This window comes from Zalophus californianus, chromosome 14 (assembly GCF_009762305.2).
Source record: "Zalophus californianus isolate mZalCal1 chromosome 14, mZalCal1.pri.v2, whole genome shotgun sequence".
Classification (NCBI taxonomy): Eukaryota; Metazoa; Chordata; class Mammalia; order Carnivora; family Otariidae; genus Zalophus; species Zalophus californianus.
In genome coordinates, this window is record NC_045608.1 from 43,871,046 (window position 1) to 43,895,370 (window position 24,325).

Here is a 24,325-nt window from a genome sequence, read left to right on the forward strand (position 1 = left end):
CCAGAATTGAAGAGAGTCAGGGCCTGGCTCTGGATTCATCTTTGGCTTAAGGGAATGTTGTAGCTGGTTTGATCTTCTATTCAGACCACTCAACCTTTCTCTGTATCAGCAATAAGGCTGTTTTGCTTTCTTATTCATGTGTTCACTAAAGTAGCACTTTAAATTTCCTTCAAGAACTTTCCCTTTGCATTCACAACTTGGCTAACAGTTTAGCACAAGAGGCCTAGCCTTGAGCCTATGTCTGCTTTTGACATGCCTTCCTCACTAAGCTTAATCATCTCTAGCTTTTAATTTGAAGTGTGAGACATGTGGCTCTTTTCACTTGAACACTTAGAAGACATTGAGGGTTATGAATTGGTCTAATTTCAATATTGTTGTGTCTTAGGGCATAGGGAGGTCTGAGAAGAGGGAGAGAGATAAGGAGAAGGCCAGTCAGTGAAGCAGTCAGAACACACACATTTATTTTATCTATTTATTGTTTTTAAGTAATCTCTACGCCCAGCGTGGGGCTCGAACTCATGACCAGAGATCAGGAGTCACATGCTCTACTGACTGAGCCAGCCAGGTGCCCCAAATACAATTATTGATTAAGTTGGCCATATTATAGGGGTGGTTCGTGGTGCCCCCAAATAATTACAATAGTAACATCAAAAATCACTGAAAGAAAATCACTTATCAGAGATCACCATGACAAATATAATAATAATAATGAAAAAAGTTTGAAATATTATGAAAATTACCAAAATGTGACACAGAGACAGGAAGAGAGCAAATGCTGTTGGAAAAATGACACTGATGGAATTGCTTGATGTAGCGTTGCCACAAACCTTCAATTTGTAGAAAATGCTGTCTGTGAAGTGCAATAACATGAGGTATGCCTGTATGTTTTCTCCTGTTTTCCAAAGTAGATAAGACATTTATTATTACTACAATGACCATTTCTCCCAGTTTACACTGGTTGTCTTGGTATAACTAAGCCCCTTTCTTTTTCAAAAGTATTGCAGCTTCTCCAATATATGGGGTCACTCTACTATCAGTGATTATTTGGGGTCTTTGCCCATCTCCACTAGATGGCACTGGAATCCGGGAGTTTATCTTGATCCAGGAAGATGGGAGGCATCTGGAATATAATCCACAGAGGTTGCCGCTAATACTGCTAATACTTCTGTTACCATTGAAACTGTCCCCAGAGCCTGGGCTCTTAGTGATTAGTCCCCCTTGGTACTCACACAGCCATCCCTGTACAATCCTCATATGAGATCCACCTGAGCGTCCTGGACCCTCCATAGGCTTCTTCTCACCCTCTCCACCTTCCTTCCTCATCTTGGATTAGTTTAGACCACCCCAACCTCCCTTAATTTACAGCACCAACTTTCTTTGCTTCTCCTTTATACCATCCAACTGAATTCTCCTTTAGGGACACTGATCAATCAAGATAAATCCTGGGTTGGAGTTATGTTCCAGGGGGCCCTGAAGCACAAATATGATGATGAGGGGACACTAATATCTTGGTAATGACTTTTACGCTGCATTAAATTTCCTTATGTATGTATATCTTGGTGTATTTCAACGGGATCAATTTATAGAAGTGAAATTCCCTATCAAAAGGCACATACATATTTTAAGCCACTTTTTTATTTTTATATTTTTTTTAAAGATTTTATTTATTTGAGAGAGAGAGTGAGAGAGAGAGAGAGCACACATGAGAGGGGGGAGGGTCAGAGGGAGAAGCAGACCCCCTACTGAGCAGGGAGCCCAATGCAGGACTCGATTCAGGGACTCCAGGATCATGACCTGAGCCGAAGGCAGTCGCTTAAGCAACTGAGCCCCCCAGGCGCCCAAGCCACTTTTTTTTTTTAAAGATTTTATTTGTCAGAGAGAGAGAACCCAAGCAGGGGGCGCGGCAGGCAGAACAGGCAGAACAGGCAGAACAGGCAGAGGGAAAAGCAAATTCCCCACTGAGAAATGAGCCCAATGCGGGACTTGTTCCCAGCACCCTGCAATCATGACCCGAGCCGAAGGCAGTCGCTTAACTGACTGAATCACCCAGGCGCCCCATATTTTAAGCCACTTTATTGAGGTGTGACTGACATGGAAAAAGCTGTACATATTTAGCGTATACAACTTGATTAATTTGAAGATGAGTATACATACATGAAATCATTACCACAATTAATGCCATAATGCCATAAATGTATCCCTCATTTCCAGAAGAGTCTTCCCATCCTCTTTATTTACTAATTGTATGTGTCATAAGAACATCATCAGATCTACCATCTTAGCAAATTTTTAGGTATACAATTCAGTATTACTAACTATAAGCACAATGCTGAACAGTAGGTCTCTAGGACATTTTCATCTTACATTACTGCAACTTTGTACCCTTCGACCAACACCTCCCCATTTCCTCTTCTCAGATTCTGGTAGTCTTCATTCTGTTCTCTGCTTCTATGAGTTTAACATTTTAGATCCCTCATATAAATGGGATCATGTAGTATTTGTTCTCTGGGATCTGGCTTATTTCACCTACCATCATGTTCTCCAGACTCGTCCATTTTATCACAAATGGTAGGTTTTCCTTCTTTTCCATGACCGAATAATATTCCGTTGTGTGTACATACGACATTTTCTTTATCCATTCACCCGCTGATGGACACTTAGGTTGTTTCCGTGTCTTCACTATTATGAACAATGCTGCAGAGAACATGGGAATGCAGATATCTCTTCAAGATACTAATTTCAATTCCTTTGGATATATATCCAGAAGCAAAATTAATGGGTCATATGATATTTCTATTTTTACTTTTTTTAAGGAACCTCTATACTATTTTTTATAGTGGCTTCACTGATTTACACTCCAGCCAACAGTATACAAAGTTTCCCTTTTCTCCACATCCTCACTGACACTTGCTATCATATTTTTTAAAGATTTTATTTATTTATTTTAGAGGGAAGGGGAGTGAGAGCAGGGGGAGGGGTAGAGGAAGAGGGAGAGAGAGAGAGAATCTCAAGCGGATCTCCCACTGAGCGGTGAGCCCAACATAGGGCTGGATCTCATAGCCCTGATATCATGACATGACCTGAAATCAAAAGTCTGATACTTAACTGACTGAGCCACCCAGGCACAACCCCCGCCTTTTTCTTTTTTAATAATGGCCATCCTAACAGATGTGAGGTGATATCTCATTGTGGTTTTAATTTGTTTTTCCCTGATGATTAGTAATATTGAGTACCTTTTCAAATACCTGTTGGCCATTTATATATCTTCTTTGGAGAAACATCTATTCAGGTCCCTTGCCCATTTTTAAAATCAAGTTATTTGTTCGTTTCCACTATTGTTTGAATTACTAATATTTCTTGAATATTAACCCTTCATCAGATATATGGTTTGCAAAGATTTTCTTCTGTTCCATAGGTTATCTTTCACTTTGTTAATTGTCTCCTTTCCTGTGTAGAAGCTTTGGTTTGATGTAATTCCATTTGTCTATTTTGCTTTTGTTGCCTATTGCAATGCCTACATTGCATATGTACATTGCTTTGGATTGTATGTACATATTAATAATAAAAATTCTTCCAATCCATGAACATAGAATGTATTTCCATTTATTTGTATCTTTAAAAATTTCTTTTATCAATGTTTTATAGTTTTCAGTATACAAATCTTCCACTTCCTTGGTTAAGTTTACTCCTAAATATATTTTTTTAAGATTTTATTTATTTATTTACTTGTCAGAGAGAGAGCACAAGCAGAGGGAGTGGCAGGCAGAGGGAGAAGCAGGCTACCCGCTGAGCAAGGAGACCCATGCTGGACTTGATCCCAGGTCCCTGAGGACCTGAGCCAAAGGTAGATGCTTACCCAACTGAGCCACCCAGGCATTCCCTAAATACTTTATACTTTTTGATACTTTTGGAAATGGGATTGTTTTGATTTAGATATCTTTTCTTTTTCTTGATTAACTTCTCTGCTTAAAACTTCTAGTACTATGTTGAATAGAAGTGTCAAGAGGGGGCATCCTTGTCGTATCTTGATCTTAAAGGAAAAGCTTTCAGGTTTTTATCATTGAGTATGTATGATGTTAGTGGTAGGTTGTGAAGAAGTAAATTTCTTCTATATCTTATTCAGTGACAGTTTTTATCATAAAAGGTGTTTAGTTTGGTCAACTACTTGGTCTACGTCTATTGAGATGATATGTGATTTTTATCCTCCATTCTTTTAATGTTGTGTATCACATTGATTGATTTGTCTATGTTGAACTATCCTTGCATCCCAAGGATAAATTATGTATATCTTTTTAATGTGTTATTGAATTAAAATTTCCAATATTTTTTTAAGGATTTTTGAATCTATATTCATTAGGGTTATTGGATTTTTTCTTTTATTGTGGTGTCTTTAACTGGCTTTGGTATCAGGGTGATGCTGGCTTTGTAAGTTTGGAAGCCTTCTCCCTCTTCAGTGTTTTGGAACCAACAGTTTAAGTTGGATTAATATTAATTCTTCCTTAAATATTTGGTAGAATTCAACTGTGAAGCCATCTGGTACTGGGATTTCCTTTTTTGGGAGGTTTTTGTTTTTTTTATTACTGATTCAATCTTCTTGTTATTGGTCTCTTCCAGCTTACTATTTCTTCTTGATTTGGCCTTGGCACATTGTTTGTCTCTAAGAACTTATCGATTTCTTCTAGATCATCCAATTTTTTGCAAATAATTGTTCATAATAGTCCCTGATTTTTTTTTATTTGAGGCATTAGTTGTAATATATCTTATTACATTTCTATTTATTTGAGTGTTCTCTTTTTTCTTAGTCTAGCTAAGGGCTTGTCTTTTTCTTTTTTTTTTAAGATTTTATTTTTAAGTAATCTTTACACCCAACATGTGGCTCAAACTCACAAACACAAGATCAAGAGCCACATGCTCTACTGACTGATACAGCCAGGTGCCCCATTAAGGGCTTATCTTTATGAACCTTTTCAGAAAACCAACCCTTGGTTTTGTAGAATTTCCTATTGTTTTTCTAGTTTCTATTTCATTTATTTCTGCTCTAGTCTTTATTGTTTCTTTTCTTTGGCTAATTAGGCTTGGTTTCTTTGATGTGGGGCTAGATCCCAGGACCCTGGGATCATGACCTGAGCCTAAGGCAGACGCTTAACGACTGAGCCACCCAGGCGCCCCTAGATCTTTCTTCTTTTTAATGTAGGCATTTCTCACCATAAAATTTCCTTACTACTGCTTTCATTGCATCCCATAATTTTTGGTATGTTGTTTTTTCTTTTTTGTTTTCTCATAATATTTTCTAATTTCCCCTTTGACTCAATGGTTATTCAAGAGTGTGTTATTTAATTTCCATAATTTATGAATTTTCTCATCTTCTTGCATTATTAATTTCTAGTTTCATTCCATTGTGTTCGGAAAAATATTTGGGATGATTTCAATCTTGCTAAATTTGTTAAGATTTGTTTGTCTTCTAACATAGAATCTATCCTGGAGAGTGTTCTGTATGTACTTGAGAAGAATGTGTATTGTGCTGCTGTTGGATGAAGTGTTCTGCATATATTTTATTAGATCTGTCTGGTCTGTAATGTTATTCAATTCTGCTGTTCCTTATTGATTTTCTATCTGGATGTTACCCTTAAATGAAAGTGGGGTATTGAAGTCTCCTTCTATTACTATATTGCTGTCTATTTCTCCCTTCACATCTGTTAATGTTTGCTTTGTATATTTAGATGCTCTGATGTTGGGTGCATACATATTCATAATTGTTATATCTTCCTATTGAATTGACTCTTTTATCATTATATAATGATATATATTATATAATTGACCCTTTTATTTTGTATATATAATATATAACACATATATCTTTGTCTCTTGTTGGTTTTTGACTTAAAGTCTATTTGTCTGATATAAATATAGCCACCTCTGCTCTCTTTTGGTTACTATTTCCATGGAATAATATCATTTTTCATCCCTTCACTTTTAGCCACTGTGTGTTTTTTTTAAAGATTTATTTATTTATTTTAAGAGAGAGATAGATAGCAGTAGTGGGGGGAGGGGCAGAGGGAGAGAGAGAATCTCAAGCAGACCCCTGCTGAGTGTGAAGCCCCACACTGGGCTTGATCCGAGGACTGGGAGATCATGACCAGAGCTGAAATTAAGAGTCAGCCACTCAACCAACTGAGCCACCCTGGTGCCCCTAGCCTATGTGTGTCTTATATGTGAACCTAAAGTGAGTTCCTTTTATTTTTTTAATTTTTAAAAAAGATTTATTTATTTATTTGAGAGGGACAGAGAGACCAGTGGGGTGGAGTGGCAGAGAGAGAGCGAGAATCTCAAGCAGACTCCAAGATGAGCACAGAGCCCAACTGGGGGCTCAATCCCCTGACCCTGAGATCATGACCAGAGCTGAAATCAAGAGTCCCACAATCAGCTGACTCAACCACCCTAAAGTGAGTTCCTTTTAGACAGCACGTAGTTCCATCTAATTTTTTTTCTCCATTCAGCCACTCTATGTCTTTTAGTTGGGGAGTTTAATTCATTTGCATCTAAAATAATTACGGACAGGTAAGGACTTCATACTGCCATTTCATTAATCATTCTCAGTCTGTTTTATAGTTCTTCTTTCCCTTTCTTCCTCTCTTGCTATCTTCTGTTGTGATTTGATGAGTTTTTGTATTGATACGTTTTGATTCCTTTTCCTTTTGTACATTTTCTTTAGGTATTTTCTTTGTAACTGCTCTGATGCTTACATAAAAGATAACAGTCTATTTAAAGCTGATAACCAAACTTCAATTGCATAAAGAAACTCTACACTTTTACTTCATACACATACACTTTATTATTGATGTTATTGGTATTATATTATTGATGTCATAATTTATATCTTTTATATAAAGTGTATATATTAACAGATTTTTTAGTTATAGTTATTCTTAACACTTTTATCTATTAACTTTTATTCTAGGGTTAAAGTTGACTTATGCACCACCATTACAGTATTACATAATTCTGTGTTTGTCTATATATTTACCTTTACCTGTGAGGTTTATTTATTTTTATTTTTTTAAGATTTTATTTATTTATTTGAGAGAGAGAGAGAGAGAGCATGAGCAGAGGGGGAGGGGCAAAGGGAAAGGAAGAAGCAGGCTCCCTGCGAGCAGATCCCAGGACCCTGGGATCAGGACAGGAGCTGAAGGGACGCTTAACTGACTGAGCCACCCAGATATCCCTGCCAGTGAGATTTATACATTCATATGCTTTTGTGTTGCTCTTAGGCATTCTTTCATTTCAACTTGAGGAACTTTCTTCAGCACTTCCTGTAAGGCATGTCTAGTGGTGACAAACTTCCTCACTGTTACTTGTCTGTCAGTCTATCTCTCCTTCTTTTTTAAAGAACAGTTTGCCAGGTATAGTATTTTTGGTTGGCAGTGTGCTGTTATTTTTGTTGTTTGTGTACTTTGAATATATCATCCTACTCTCTCGTGACCTGCTAGGTTTATGCTGAAAAATCTGTTCATAGTCTCATGGGCATTCGTTGTAGGCAATGAGCTCCTTTTCTCTTCCTGCTTTCAAAATTCTCTGTGTTTCACTTTTGACAATTTAATTATAATGTGTCTCAGTGTAGACCTCTTTAGGTCCGCCAGTCTTAGGATTTTCATGCATCTGGATGTCCATTTCCCTCCCTATATTTGAAGAGTTTGAAGAGTTTTCAACATTATTTTTAAAATAAGCTTTCTATCCCTTTCTCTTTCTCAGATTCTTCTGGGATTCCCATATGCATATATTGTTTTTCTTGATATTATGCCTTAAGTCCTATAGCCTTTCTTCATTTTTTTTCATTCTTTCCTCTTTTTCCCCTCTGACTGGATAATTTAAAATGATGTCTTTAAAATAAATTTAAAAATAAATAAATAAATAAAATGATCTGTCTTTGAGTTCACTGATTCTTCTTCTGCTTGATTGAATCTACTTTTAGAGCTGTTACATTTTTCATTTCATTTATTGTATTTGTCAGCTCTAGAATTTCAGTTTGGTTCTTATTTTACAGTTTCTCTTTGTTGAGCTACTCATTTTGCTTATTGCTTTCCTGATTTCATTTAGTGGTCTGTGTTCTTTTGCAGTTCATTGAGTTTCTTTAAGATTATTATTTTGAATTCTTTGTCAGGCAATTCATAGATCTCCATTTCTTTGGGATTCGTTTTTGGAAATTTATTTTCTGTCTTTAGTTGTGTTGTTTTCCTAATCTTCATGTTCCTTGTAGGCTTGCATTAATGTCTGTGCATTTAAAGAAGCAGTCACCTAGCCTTTATTGACTAGCTTTCAGAAGAAACTAGAGATTCCGAAGTTTCTCAAAATTTTTATGAATACAGCTGCTCCACTCCTCTTACTCCTTCCTGATGTGGAAGTCTTAGGATTGTGTGCTTTCTCCCTACACTACAGTGTTATGCCAAGTGCTGAGAGTCAACCACTCCTTTTCCTAAGGGCAGTGCACTGAGATGCTGTGATGATGGGCACAAGCTTCACTGCTCTCCCTCTCTCCTGTAGGAACAATCTTAGGGTTGTGCACCTTCTCCCAATCTCACAGAGTCAAGGCGACTACTGGGGTCTGTAGGCTCAGCTGGTCCCCAGAGGGGTCATTGACCAAAGGCTTTGAGCCTTTGTTCTTAGCTGCCCCCAGGTTATTTAGCCGTATCTATTCCCTTAGCATTCTTAGTGAGGTGAACCAGAAGCAAGCCTCTTGAGCAGTTCCCCAAAAGGCTGGGGAAGCTGGATGCTCACATCATTCTCTGTTTCCCCTGTAGAGAAATCAGGCACCTAAAGTATCTCTCTCAGTGCTGAGCTGTGCCAGTTTGGGGGAAGGGTGTCAACAGTTAAATTTAAAGTGTTCTTACCCTTCTCAATGCAGCTGCTCTTGGATTTTGTGCTCCACTGGGATGCTGGATATTTTCAACTAGAGCCCAGAGGTCTCATAGAGGTGAACTTTTTATCCAGGGGTATTTGTTAAATTGGTTTTTGTCAGCGTATGAAGGCTGGGTCCTCCTATTCTGCCATCTTGATGATGTCATATACATATATATATTTAAAATATTTATAAATACTGCCAAAATAAATTTCACCCAATAACTATTTTCCCATTTCTTGAAAGTACTAGATATTATGATTAAAAAACATAATCTTAATGGGCAAAAAAATGGTTACATTGGTTTTAATTCATAGTTTATTAGCCATTTGTATAAATAAATTTTCTATTCATTACCTTTAGCTTCTTTTTCTTTTTTTTTTTTTAAAGATTTTATTTATTTATTTGAGAGAGAATGAGAGATAGAGAGCACGAGAGGGAAGAGGGTCAGAGGGAGAAGCAGACTCCCCGCCGAGCGGGGAGCCCGATGCGGGACTCGATCCCGGGACTCCAGGATAATGACCTGAGCCGAAGGCAGTCGCTTAACCAACTGAGCCACCCAGGCGCCCCACCTTTAGCTTATTTTTCTATAGGATCTTTTCTCTGCCCTCCCCTTCCGTCTTTCCTTCCTTCCTTCCTTTTGTTTTTTAAACTGTTGGTTGGCAGGATTTTTAGATTTGTAATCTTCTGGGGTGCCTGGGTGGCTCAGCTGGTTAAGCGTCTGCCTTCAGCTCAGGTCATGATCTCAGGGTCCTGGGATCGAGCCCCGCATCAGGCTCCCTGCGTAGAGGGGAGCCTGCTTCTCCCTCTCCCTCTGCCTGTCTCTCTGCCTGCTTGTGCTCTCTCTGTCAAATAAATAAATAAAATCTTTAAAAAAAAGTAATCTTCTGTTTTTCAAATATTTTCTCCAGTGTCATTTAATTTAATTTTGCCTCGGGAGTCTTTGACCATATAGACCTTTACATTTTCATGTATCAAGTCTGCTAAATGTTACATTTTTGGCATCATTGAAAATTCAGATGGTTTTAAACACTAGACAGATAACACAATTAGGTGAAGTGGCCCAGGTAGGACTGGATGAACTGGAATATGCCCTATCAAAAATGGGTCAAGCAATTGCTTCTGTGCATGATTCAAGCAAACTTACTCTTGACAAACAAAGAATTACTGGAAATCAGGTTTTAACTGAAATATTCCAATTTAAAAATCAGCAACTAAACAAAGTTTAAAAACAGTGAGTCTAACAAAACAATTATGAAGGCTGGATATTACTAAGTTCTCTTGTTCTTGTAATTTTACAGTTGATTGTTTCAAACATTTTTGGTAAGCAATCATATAAGTAGCAAATAAAGACAGATTTACTTCTTCCTTTCAGTACTTAGAATACTTCTTTTTCTTATCTGTTGTATTTGTTAGGATCCTCAGAATAAGGTTCAATAGTAAGAATCCTAGTCTTGTTCTGGAGTCTGATGGTTCCTTGTTAATTGTGTTTTTTCTAAGTTGACTCACCACTTTTATAGTTAAATAGGAATTATTATGTAAGTAATTCATAAAAATGATGTGGTTAAGATGATAATTATTGTTGATATGATAGTATGTGGTTTTAACTTTTTGAGCATGTGTGGTGCAAGTGTGGATTAATTTAACAAACTAATGAAAAGTGAACCAATGAGAAATATAATTTTAAGTATATGATTATGAAGATGTTCCAATTTTTCTATTATATCAAATGCACTTTCTTGAAAGCCTGGCTGGGATGTTTATGCCACTTAGATAGAAAAGATTTTAACTACAGTCTAACAATGTTATTTTTGCATATCTAGATCTTCTGCTTAGAAAATCAAAAATAGTGAAGCTGACTTAAAACTAATTACAAGGGGTTTCTACATTAAGATTTACATAAATAAAATGTTTAAATTTGGGAGACAACTTATTATAGAAAGTTCTAATGCTATTATTTCTTATAACGAAGTAAATACTTATAGACACCATAAATAGCAATGATGAATGAAAAAAGTTACAGAATATTGCACATGAAAAATGTAAAGCCATTTATATAAATGTAAAAACCACATACAACTTTATATGTATATGCATATTCAGTAAAGGGCTGGGATATGAATGAGAAGAATACACATCAAATTAATGGTCTTTACTGCTTTGTGAGGAAAGGGAAGAAAATAGGAATGGGGAGGAGGAACAAACATCTTTGATTAAATTTTTTACGAGCAGTTTGAAGCAAATATAACATTTGCTGATTCTGGACGGTAGATATAAAAATACATTTCGTATTCTTTTGCAGATTTAAAAATACCAATATTACGATTATAATGAGTAAAATAAATGGGCCTTTTTTTTTTAAAGATTTTGTCAGAGAGCACGAGCGGGGGTGGAAGGTGGAGGACCAGAGGGAGAAGCAGGCTCTCTGAGGAGCAGGGAGCAAGACATGGGGCTCAATCCCAGGACCCTGGGATCATGACCTGAGCTGAAGGCAGGCGCTTAACCAACTGAGCCACCCAGGCGCCCTCTATTTTTTTTTTTAAAGATTTTATTTATTTATTTGACAGAGAGGGACACAGTGAGAGAAGGAGCACAAGCAGGGGGAGTGGGAGAGGGAGAAGCAGGCTCTCCGCTGAGCAGGGAGCCCGATGCGGGGCTCGATCCCAGGACCCTGGGATCATGACCTGAGCTGAAGGCAGATGCTTAACGACTGAGCCACCCAGGTGCCCCTTTCTTTTCTAAAGATCTTATTTGACAGAGAGATAGAGAGTGAGAGCGCACAAGCAGGGGGAGTGGCAGGCAGGGGGAGAAGCAGGCCTCCTGCTGAGCAGGGAGCCCAATGTGGGGCTCGATCCCAGGGCCGAAGGCAGACCCTTAACCAACTGAGCCACCCAGGCGCCCCTAAGTGGCTTTCTGAACTTAGAAGAGAAGCAGCTTTCTTCGCTGACCCAGTTCTACAATGTGGCATTTAGAGTCATTCCTGTTAGTTCTCAAGAGTTTCATGCTCAGGTTTTTTTGTTTTAAAGTCCTCTCCTTAAACTAATTAGAATGAACTCTGTTCTCTGCACTTCACCGGACCTTGTACAGAGCCAAACAAGTGTACACTAACAGTATAGCAAGCAGCATGAGCTTCACACTCCTGTCAGTTCTCCTCGGCCCCCAAGGAGATGCAGATGCAGAGTGGCCCAGGGCGGGTGCCGAGCACGCAGTGGGTTTGCATTACAGCTGAGGAACCTGGAGTTTAGGGTATCTGAATCTTTTATAAGGAGCACAGGCAAATCTGCCAACTTTTGCTCTAGAGGGAGATATTATCTTTTATTATACTGGACAGTAAACAACCTGTCTTTCTCTTGAGGGAGACATGACTGTTGATTATACAAATCTCTTTGGTAAAGATAGTCCAGAACTAAAGCTGTCAGAGCCACTGCTCATAAGACACGAAAAATGCAAGAGACCCACGGAGAACTGTTTCCCAACAGACCTTCGTCAACTTTTGAACTGTAGCCACTAGTTTTAGGCCCAAACCAGATTTTCTTTTAAAAATTCACTTTAATCTAATCATGGAATTTAACAAACATTTGTGTACAGTCAGGAACTAAATTATAATATGGTTTCTATTCATTTCAGCCATGAGAAAACACCAGTCATCGTTAAAGGTATCCATCCATAAATTACTTTTATTTCTCATTAAATGAGCACAGAGTCATTAGCATATTAATAACAGATATGTTTATTATTACATATCCATCAGTGCGGCTTTCAATACCCCTTGAAACATGCATATCATCCTAGAGACGAATCAGTTTTCCAGTGCTTCTTATTCGATACACATTACTGCAAAGCCATTATAAATTACTGAGGAGGTATTTGGTTAAAAAAATAAACAATAAATCATACTGCCCATACGAATCAACTCTTGTTATTGGACAAGAGTTTAACAGTATTTATCTGGTAATTCCTATGTTAACTGGAAAACATCACAGATGTACTGCCGTAATTTTCTTTTATATTGATGTAACCTACATATTTTGCAGAATTTTATAAAGTCATTCATTATTGTAGCAGGTAGTTTAATGCAAAGATTGTACTCAATTTGTGAAAGTCCAACAAAACTCTAAATATTTTAAATTAAACCAATTATCAATGAAAAACCCACTGACACATATTTTTTGAAAATATGTTCTTTTGAAATTTCTATATTTAGTCATGGCAGTAAGATAATTCTTTCAAATTAAGGCACTAAAAGGGCAATGAAACTCCCATTGAAAGTGTTCTAAGAATAATTTACATTTCAAACAGTGCATACATTTCTTATATGTTTGTTAACTTAATGTCTTTATCACTTAAAACCACAAAGAAATACATTATACAATTACAGAAATGATGTACCCCACAAAATGCTTTTAAAACTTGGTTCTTTTGTACAATTAGTTCCTAACGTCTCTAGTAGTAAAATAACTCAATATGGCTTGGCAAAAATGCATAGATTAAATGTAAATTTTTTTTTTTTTTTTGCCTTCTCCCATTCCCCAATCTATAAACGTGCTGAAACACATACAGTATTTTGTAAAGCATAATGTAAAATATTTATTCTCCATTAAGTCCGCCACGGGCAATCAAAAGTGAGGCTTTTAAATTCTACAGTGAGGGCACTGAAGTCAAGTGATGTCACTGCTTTCTTAAAATAGTTTTGTATAGTCTTGCAAGAGCACAAAGACTGAAGTCATTTAAAAGAATTTCAGTTGTCTCATTTTGAGATATTTTCTTTACTCCTTCCATGAGCTGATCTTCATAGTGATGGCCATTCCACTTGAAAGTGAAAATCCCTTCCTCTCACGCATATGAGGAAAACTGTGTTCTATCATGATTGACAGGTGTTTTCTTAGAAATTCAAAAAGGCAGCACCTTTTTAAAAAATATATCTACCTAAGCTTTCCCCCAATTGTACTTGCATTACATAGTAATAATTAATCTAATCTACCTGTAGGCAAACCCGCAATTAAAACCAAAAAACAAAAAAACAAAAAACCCTCAGTGTGCTTTTGTGCCAAAGCAAGGACAGAATAACAGCAATCTTAACCCCGAAGCCTGTGATATTTGTGTCAAAGGAACAGCCTGTCTGCTCTGTATGGTTAAAGAAGCCTGGTTTATCAGGTAGCATTCCACATGATTCCACAAGGTGTTAGGTCACATGGTTAACTGCTGGGGAGGGAAGGGGGGCAGAGAAAGAAAAAAATTGTAATTAAATAGTTTAAAAATACAAGAAACAAAATTGCAGGGAAAGGTAAATATACACTATTTTTATATGTTGATTAACAAATACACAAAATTCGGAAAACAGGAAAAGGAAAAATATACTTAGCATTATTTTCTTCTTACTTCTGTTTCAAACATATGGTGTTCTTTTTTGTTTTTTACAAAGCTATAATTCAATTTTAAATAATTTTGGATACAGCTTTATCCTATACAGGAGAGAGGTGATAACAGGATTTTACAGAAGTCAGTCAGGAGTGAGGGTGATAATACACTGGAGTAGTATGGCAGCTGAAGAATACGGAAAGTGTAATGCCTTTTAGTCATTTCAAGAATAAGACTTGGTTATTGATAATAGGGAGTAAAGAAACGGGATGAATTAAAAATGGTTTTAAGTCTGTGTGGAAGACTCGAGTGACATTAACAGAGAGGCAAATCAACGTGAGGTCTCAGCTTCTAGATTAAAACATTTCTCTTAATAGAGGGATTAAACTCTAGGAAAGTTGGAATTTGGTCCAGGAGAAAAAACTTAGGCTTTAGAATTGGATAAAAAGAGGTTTCAACCTGACTATGCCACTAGCTTGATGTGTGATAGCATCCAAGTGGCTTAATTCCTCTGGGACTCATTTATTCACATATAAAATGAGAACTTAATGAGACATCTATCATAACCTCTCTTCAGGAATTATGTCCTGTAATTGTTTATTATAGAATATAAATATTTTTGTGAAAAAATTCTATCAAAACCAGTTAAAAAAAGAGGGGGATACTTAATTGGGAAGTTTATTTGCAACACCATCATCACTGATACCAAATAATTTTGATTAAAAAAAAATCTATGCCAACATAGTTAATTTAAAGAAGAGCAAAGTTTTATATGAATCTATTTACATTTAAAAAGGGTGGCAAACCACAAGTTATTTAAAACATTAAGGGCTAAGTATGTGCCATGTATACCAACCAATGACAGTAAAATCTGACATGGACCTGGAATGAAATATGACATTTATACATTTATAAATATTATTAACTTCAAACAGGAATCAAACTAATTTGTAAAGTCATATATTCTAAATACTTAGCTACAAATGATGCCTTCTATAGGGAAAAGAACAATTAGATTTTAGATTTTAATAGATATTAACCAATCACTTCCACACTGTCAAAGAGGTTAACACTGCAATCCTTACCTAGTTTTTCCAGATGTATTTTTGACCACTTTTCGGAAAGACTGATTTGCAGTAGATCTTGTAGAAAGCGTTCGAGGGGATGCACGAACAAAACCAGATGGTGGATTCTTAGGGATCTTCTTTACCAAATGTGTTACCCATCTTTTTTGTTCATCCTGAGAACACGCTAACAGCAGCATATCTCTTGCTGATGTTACATCATAACTTACTATGTTAAAAAAAAGACACAATTAAAGTCATACAATACCTAAAACGGCTCTATTGAAGCATAATTTCATAAGTTCCTAAAATTTTAAAAGATTTACTATGCTTAATTAAGCTTGGACAATATCTCTTTCTCCTTAATTAAGGCTGAACATTTAAAAAGAAGACATTAGTCACAAACTATTAAGAAAAATAAAGTAAAAACAGAAATACAAAAAAATGCAGAAGCGAAACAAATTAATGTATTCTTAGAACATAAGTTTCTTATCTTAAAACAGTTATTGCCTGTATTCTTTCCATCAGGTTACCTCTGCTAACCTAGAGGACATTTTGTCTCTGATCCATCATGTTGGTCTAGGCAGTGAAAACCAGACAAAAAGAAAACAAGCACAAACTAACAACTCATAGAAGAATAGTACAGTGGAACTCACCTACAGCCCTTCTCTCCAATTGAGGGTAATCTCTTAGAGGTACGTTTTTTCTAAAGGGGTAATTCTCTTTAAACACATTATGTTCAAAGCTAAATCTGTAACTGTGAAATGTCAGCTACAACACTGTCGCTCCACCATGTCCAAATATTACTTCGTACAATCTCTTTTCAAATTGGTATAGAAAATGCTACACTTGAAGAAGTTAAAGAAGTTATTTAAATGGGACTTCATTTTCTAATTTTTTATAAATTGTAGGAATAATTTTTATGCCTTACCTTTACATGGAGAAATTAAGTCCTCTTTCTTATCCAGGTGATCTCTGTGGCACTTCACGTGGCATCTTCGACATTCCAGGGCAGGAGGTGGCTTAAAAACATGCCAGAGAGGTTTGGCACATGCCTCACAGTTGGCAGGAAAGTGGTAGAGTGTAGGAATGAACTCATGGCCTTTGTGGTTTTGAAAATTAGTCTTTTCCGCTTGTTGTACTGGTTCCATCTCTACATCTTTTCTACATTCACCTTCATTTGCATATAGTATCTACATTCAGGAATGGTAAAAGGAAGATTTTAAAAAGTCTTAATTTGTACATAAAAGTTCCAAATGTATAAAAAGCACCGGTGTATTTGCATTTACTTCAAAAAATGCACTTAGTACTTAAGTAAAAGATCTTCTAAAATTAGAATTTATGGTTTTTACCTGGAATATTTTAGGAATTTCTTCAGTTTCAGCTCTGTAAACATCTCCTTGGGTTACAGGTCGAACGTGAAACAATTTACTAAAACGAAAATAAGTATGATATAAGCTATTATAAAAACTCATCTACAGTAAAAGACAAACAGACATTTCACTAAAGAAGACATACAGATAGCAAATAAGAACATGACAAGATGTTCAACATCATTAGTCATTAGAGAAATGCAAATTAAAATCACAGTATCACTATACACCTATAAAATTTAAAAACTAAAAATAGTAATGATGAAGATGCAGAGAACTACATCACTCACACAACTGTGGCAGAAATGTAAAAGCTGCAGAGCCACTATGAAAAACAGAATGGCAGTTTCTTACAAAACTAAACAAACATATGACCCAGCAACTGTACTCCTGGGCCTTTATTCCAGAGAAATGAAAATTTATATAAAAACTTGTACATGAATATTCACAGCAGCTTGATTTATAATAGCCAAATGCTGAAAACAACCCAAATGAATGGTTAAACTGTGGTACATTCATACCATGGGATACTACTGAACAATAAAGAGAAATAAACGACTTGGATGAATCTCAAGAGAATGATACTGAGTGAAAAGAGCCAATCTCAAATGTTACATACTATTTGATTCCATTCTAACATCCTTGAAATGACAAAATTACAGAGATGGAGAACAGAGAACAGGTAGCCAGGGATTAGAGAAGGATGGAGAAAGGGCACTTGTTATGGCTACAAAAGGGTAGCAAGACGGGTCCCTGTGATGGAACTGTTCTGTAACTGGTGGTGATCATGTGAATCCATACATGTGAGAAAGGCATGTAGACTGGAAAGAAGTACATGATTATATTTGTAGAAAAGTCCTGTGGAATCCACCAAAAAACCAATAAAACTAGTAAGTAAACAGCAAGATTAGAGGATTCAAGATCAATATATAAAACTGAATATTACTGGAACAACCAGATATCTAACATGGAAAAACACACATCTACACATTCAAACCTAACCTCAACTGCAAACCCTTACCAAACACAACAGTAAATTTTGAGATTAATCATAACTTAAATGTAAAGCCTAGAACAATAAAGCTCCTAAAAGAAAGCACAGATACCTTCACAACCTTTGGGAAGGCAAAATTTCTTAGACTACAAAAGGCTATAATTCTTTTAAAAAACTGATAAACTGGCTTCCACTAAAAGACACCATAAAGAAAATGAATAGGCACCTATAAATTTATATGATGTTCTAGAATAGGCAAAACTCAGTAATAAAATTCAGATGATCTTTTTTTCCCCCTTGAGAAGTATAAGTGGGCTTTCTAGGGTGATGAAAATATTATCTTGTCACGGGTAATAATGACATGGGTGTTTATAACTGTCAAAAGTCAGTGAACATAATACTTAAGATGTGTGAATTTTATTACATAAAAATTATGCCTCGGGGCGCCTGGGTTGCTCAGTCGTTAAAACGTCTGCCTTCAGCTCAGGTCATGATCCCAGGGTCCTGGGATCGAGCCCTTCATCGGGCTCCCTGCTTGGCTTCTCCCTCTCCCACTCCCCCTGCTTGTGTTCCCTCTCTCGCTGTGTCTCTCTGTCAAATAAACAAATAAAATCTTAAAAAAAAAATTATGCCTCAATAAAAAGGTAAAACAACCAACTTTCATCAATCTGAAAGTACTGAACTTTTGAAAGTTGAAAGATGATGTCTTTAATATTAGTGCTTATGGATCACTCCACTTAAGTTGATCATTTAAATTTTCACAACTAATACTTCTTTAAAACATTAGGAAATCAAAACAGTATGGTACTGGCACAAAAATAGACACACAGATCAACAGAAGAGCATATAGAGCATATAGAGCTTTTATGATCAATTAATCTATGACAAAGGAGGCAAGAAAACAAAACAGGAAAATGTCTCTTCAACAAATGGTGCTGGGAAAACTGGACAGCTACATGCAAAAGATTGAAACTGGACCACTTTCTTTCACCATACACAAAAATAAACTCAAAATGAATGAAAGACCTAAATATGAGACCTGAAACCATAAAACTCGTAGAAGAAAACATAGGTAGTAATCTCTTTGACATAAGCCACAGAAACATTTCTCTAGATAGGTCTCCTTTAGCAAGAGAAAGTAAAGCAAAATTAAACTATTGGGACTATACTACAAAAAAAGCTTTTTACAAAGCAAAAAAAAAAAACCCATCAACAAAATAAAAAGACAACCTACTGAATGGGAGAAGATATTTGCAAATGATATATGCGATAAGGGGTTAATATAAAAAATATATAAAGAACTTATACAATTCAACATCAAGCCCCCCAAAATAATCCAATTAAAAATGGGCAGAGGAGGGGCACATTAATTATACTTGAAAAAAAGATAAAAATTGGGAAATAAAATTTCAGTACTCTTTGGTAGTTGCTTAATTCTTTTTATATTCTAGCTATAACTGACTTCACAAATGTTTAATTCCAAAGGAATGGCAGTACTTCATTGTAAATTTATGTTTTTCATGAATAGCACCCAATACATTTCACTTTGGATTTATATTTTGTTGCATGTTTTACCTTTTCTACTACTAGTCTGTAAGCCCCTTAAAAATGGAACCGGCTCACTCATCTTTGTACGATCTATAGCACCCACGATGACACAGTCAGCAGTGCTTAAGAAATGGTTTTAGAATGAATACAAAGGAAAAGCCCTAAGCTTATTAAAGACCTCTATTAAAAGCAAAAGATATATTTACATTTCCTTAACAATGACTGCATAATTATATACAGTACTTTTGGAGATGTTCTCAGAATCTAAAACCAATAAACACTTGAAATAAAAATTTTGTCTTTAGAATACATGAATCAGCTATGCAAAATTTTCCCTCTCACCTTTTGCTAAAAATTTAATATAAAGTTTTAAAGTTTGTTAAGAAAAGTAGGTAATATCTTTTAAATAACAAAATATAAACTAAATGTCTATGGGCTGGCTCAGTCGGATAAGCATCTGCCTTCAGCTCAGGTCATGATCTTAGGGTCCTGGGATGGAGCCCCATGTGCTTAGCAGGGAGTCTGCTTTTTCCCTCTGCCCCTCCCCCTGCTGATGTGCTCTCTCTCTCAAATAAATAAATAAAATCTTTAAAAAACACCCTAAATTTTAAGTCTAAAAATAATTATCATAAGTTAACATTTAACTGATTTAAAATTCAACCAAAGGCAACTTACTCTATGTCCAATACCATGGATGGATTGGATTGTTCCTTATCTTGTTCATCATTATAGAACAAAATTTTTTTGCTGCTTACCACAACATACTGAAATGAGAAAAAAAGGGGAAGATATATACGAGCAACATTAACTTGGTTTAAAATGATAAGCACAATACTTGACATTTATGTCTAAAGTGTAATGTATTAATCTGAGATCAATGCTAATAATAGAGCAGTTAATACAAGTTCTATGCTTTAAAAGTAAAATATATAACAGAATATCAATTAGAAAAAAATGAGGCATATAATACCTGTTTCTTCCAGCCATATCGTTTGATATTTCCTCTATTTGGTATTGAAAGCCAACCTTCAATTCTTGACTCTAGGAGAAAAAGAATATATAGTCTTCAGTCTTAAGTTGTGACAAGAAGAAAAGCTATTACAAGTTGTCTGACAGCATGCAGCAACAGGCATTTGAACACAGCTAAATGAATAAGTGCTACAATTTGCTCTTCCATGCTTCAATCACACAAATCAACTTTAATGGCCATACAAATATTGCAGAAAAAATCCCAAGCCACTTTTCCCATAAAATTAACATTTAGTACTCAATTATAAAAGTATGAAGTAAAACAATACCCTTAATAGCCAGGCAAGACTGGAATGGATTGCAGCTTAAATGGGACATGATACAGAAGACTTTAAATATCACTTAACATTCATAAAAATACTTAGCAAAAAAAAAAAAAATGCAGCAAGTGGAACAAATCAGAGCGATGATTTACAAAAGAAAGAGCAAGCAAAAGTACAGAGAAGTGTCCTATTACTCACAGAAGATAAGAATAGAAGATAAATAAATAAGGAATGCAGGCAGAATCAACTAGATATAAAGAATAAGAGACAAGCATTTTATTTGTTTTCTCAGCACAATATTCTGATAAACTTTTTGGTAGAACACCCATAATAATTTCAATAAAACTGTCCAAATCTGGTTTGGGGTGGTACTTAATTCTAGAGTTAAGTCCAAATGCAATTCTTACCAAACTAAAGAGATGTAAATAAAGTCTTTTAAGTATGTTATATAAGACTTTGATAAACAGCAAAAGAACATAGAATTGAGTTGGTCAGCTGCTAATATTTTAACCAGTTTGTGCATATCAGAAATCCCTTGGCAAATTCAAACGAGGCATTTAAAAATAAATATCATTACTGTTTAAATATAATTAATGTTTATTAGAAATATCTGTAGGAAAAAGAGTATTCTGTTAGAAATGATTATTTTATATCAGGTTAGAAATAAGAGCATTTCATTGTTTTCTATATCTTATTTTATTTAAGGCACAAAAAATAGAAAAGTAGCCAGTTTTCAAGTATAATGCTCAAATCATGACCCTAATGGGAATGTATAATGCCTTTCTCCACATAACTTAAACTGCTGTAAAACATCTAAGTCTTAGAGTAATTATAACAATAGATAACATTCACTGAACATTTATGGTTTGAATGTGCTTTCCAAGTAACATCTCACATTTAATCTACTTATTATCCCATGAATATATGATATATTCCTATGAATACAGGATAGGATAGCTTCTACTATCATTCTCCATTTACAAATGAAGACACTAAGGCTTAGAAAGTAAACGGACCTGCTCAAGGGTATACTCTATCAGTAACTGTCAAAACTGTAGAGTTTACCCTGGCAGGCTAATTTCTGAGCTTGTGTTCCTAGAACACAATGCTACTCTGTCCTTTAACTAAAAAGTTTTGCAGTTAATTGAATCAGAAGTAATATTCTTTTTGTTCCAACTTCTTCCATGTACCAAATGTCCTTTGCTTTTGGTATTCCCCTTCATCTAAATTGTAGTTGTTAAGGTGGAGAAAATGAGAAACCTGAGCTCAAAACGATCCTTCTCTTCTCCCAATTTTTTTCTTGGTTGCTGTTATTTAGTTTAGCAATAATTATTTTGTCTCCTTAGGTAGTTCCTTGGTAAGTTCTGTAAGATCAGGAACCATATCATAACACCATTTTTATATACCCCAAGACATCTGACACAAAGAGTAGGTAGGTACTTGACAGATATTTGTTGATTATTTTGCAATTCTTTTTTTTTTCTGAATTAGCCAGTCGTCCTCTGTAAATAATGGTTATAATTTAAAAACCAAAGGGCAATTTCATAATAAATAACATGTAGAAGGTTGCTAATCACTCACAAATATTCTATCTTACAAAAGCAACAAGTTATTGCTAGGAAAATTTCCCTTCAGTGTGCCCCAAATTGCAGCTCTTACTCCTCCTAAGTCTATTTAATACAAGTAACTTCTCACAAAAAAGATGTGAAAGCTATTGAAATCTTGACATTTATATAAAATTGTGTATGCCAAAATACCCCCATCCCCCAGTTATTTCTCTATGAGAATGCCAAAATTATTTATGCTTTATGGCTCTAGGTTTGGATTAACCTGCCAGTGTTTTAATATATTTTCAATGGATTGTTGTAGGTTATGACTTTGTCATTTGTGTTCCTACAAAAATTTTGCATGCTAAAAGGCATTTTACGAATCCAAATAAGCCCAATTTTATATTTGCTCTCATTTAAATTAAATGAGGAAATTTGGAACTCGAAAAAAGGTGCTCAGGATATGTGAAGGTTTTCACCAATTTAAAACACTGGTATTACAGGGGAGAATTTTAGTTTTTCCTGGTAAATTCCCTTCAGAAAAACAAATGAACTAACCTTAGGGATAAATTAAAAAATACATACTAGCTTCTCCTCTATTTCCTTTACTTACTCCTGCTGTCTTAGATATAAAAAAACATACTGTTTTTTTTAATATACATATAAACCTCCTTTAAAACCATTACACTTGTGACCTATGTGGCAATCTGAAAGTACAATGTTTTAAATTCTTTCTCCTACATCACAAACACAGGAATCAGCTTCTCCTGATAAATAAATGTTGAGGACTTCTAACTCTAGATTATCATCAATAATATGCTACGAAAGTACAAAGTACAAAGCAACTTGGCTCCAGGTTTTATGTGTTTGTAGAGCAATTTTAACTTACCAAAAAAATTTAGATATGTTATTATTGCAATATCAACACTTGATTCCTTTACCCAAATAAGAGACAAAGAGGCTAACTATATATAAATCAATATCCAATATAGCCAGTTTAAACATTAAAGCTAACTGTGAAGGCTACCAAAGTTTACTTGGATAAACACATACTGCTTAAGAAACAGCACTAAGGAACCATCCTAAAATATTTTAATTATATTCAGAAGTGATATAAAAAATGAAATTAATCACTGCTCAAGAATTCAGATGCATTATCTCCAAACCATTGATTAGATTTGGGCAAGTCAGAAGCTCTCATATACTCAAAAGCTTGGAAACACACTAAGAAATCCACTATTTACAGGTTTAAATTACATAGACTGAGATAAAGCTAGATGGAAAGAGAATGATGCAGATAATCCGTAAGAGATAATGAATATTAATAGTGTTGATATCGTGTTTTTCCTAGTGCTTCATCTACTTTTACATTCTTTTTTTTTAAATTATGTTATGTTAGTCACCATATAGTACATCATTAGTTTTTGATGTACTGTTCCATGATTCATTGTTTGTGTATAACACCCTGTGCTTTTATATTCTTTTCAGATTATTAGGTCAATGGTTCCAAAAGAAGTAAAGAGAAAGAACAAAGGAGGAGAGGCAGCTATCATGTTAGTCTTTTTGTCATCGAGGCAACAGGCTAATCTTAACCCAAGTGTAACCTTTATATGTACAGTGTGCTAAGATACAACCTGCTACAGAACCAGAAGGAGGATGAAGACATAAAAGAATTAGGAGAATAAAAGTGATTTTAAGAACTTCAAAGGATTGTGCAACAGATAATTTTTAGTTTTTTAGAATTGGGAAACTTAAGAGATTTCATCTAATTAAGGACAAGATGCCCATTAAGAAGGTTATAGAGGCTTAGTTCTAGATATACATGATAATTAAATGAGAATCTTTATATTGAATGATGAAATCTGTAACTAAGTCATTACAGAGAAAGAGAGCACAAGCAGGGGGAGCAGCAGGCTGAGGGAGAGGGAGAAGCAGGCTCTCTGCTGAGCAGAGGGCTCAACACGGGGCTAGATCCCAGGACTCTGGGATCATGACCTGAGCCGAAGGCAGATACTTAACCGACTGAGCCACCCAGGTGCCCCGATCCACCCAACTCCTTGAGGAAGAAAAAAAAAAAAAATCTCAGAACGTCTGGGTGGCTTAGCTGGTTAAGCATCCAACTCTTGGTTTCAGCTCAGGTCATGATCTTAGGGTCCTGGGACTGAGCCCCACCTCAGTCTCCCTCTCTCTCTGCCCTTCCCCCTGCTCTCCACCTGCATGTGCACTCATGCTCTCTCTAAAATAAATAAATTAAAT

The 24,325-nt window shown here is 35.6% G+C and overlaps 1 protein-coding gene across 4 annotated transcripts in view; it reads right to left on the minus strand.

The window, feature by feature from the left end:
- Positions 1–12,539: 12,539 nt before the first annotated feature.
- Positions 12,540–24,325, minus strand: part of ROCK1 (Rho associated coiled-coil containing protein kinase 1) — a 153,021-nt gene continuing 141,235 nt past the window's right edge. For 3 of the 4 annotated variants that reach the window (XM_027575480.1, XM_027575479.1, XM_027575477.1), the window contains 6 exons: positions 20,201–20,271; positions 19,906–19,994; positions 16,668–16,746; positions 16,247–16,508; positions 15,337–15,544; positions 12,540–14,095 (listed from right to left, as the gene is read on the minus strand). In XM_027575480.1, the coding sequence (XP_027431281.1) occupies positions 14,089–14,095; positions 15,337–15,544; positions 16,247–16,508; positions 16,668–16,746; positions 19,906–19,994; positions 20,201–20,271 (716 nt within the window). In that variant the 3' untranslated portion in view covers positions 12,540–14,088. The remainder of the gene's footprint in view (positions 14,096–15,336; positions 15,545–16,246; positions 16,509–16,667; positions 16,747–19,905; positions 19,995–20,200; positions 20,272–24,325) is intronic. The other variant, XM_027575478.1, reaches the window with a different exon arrangement.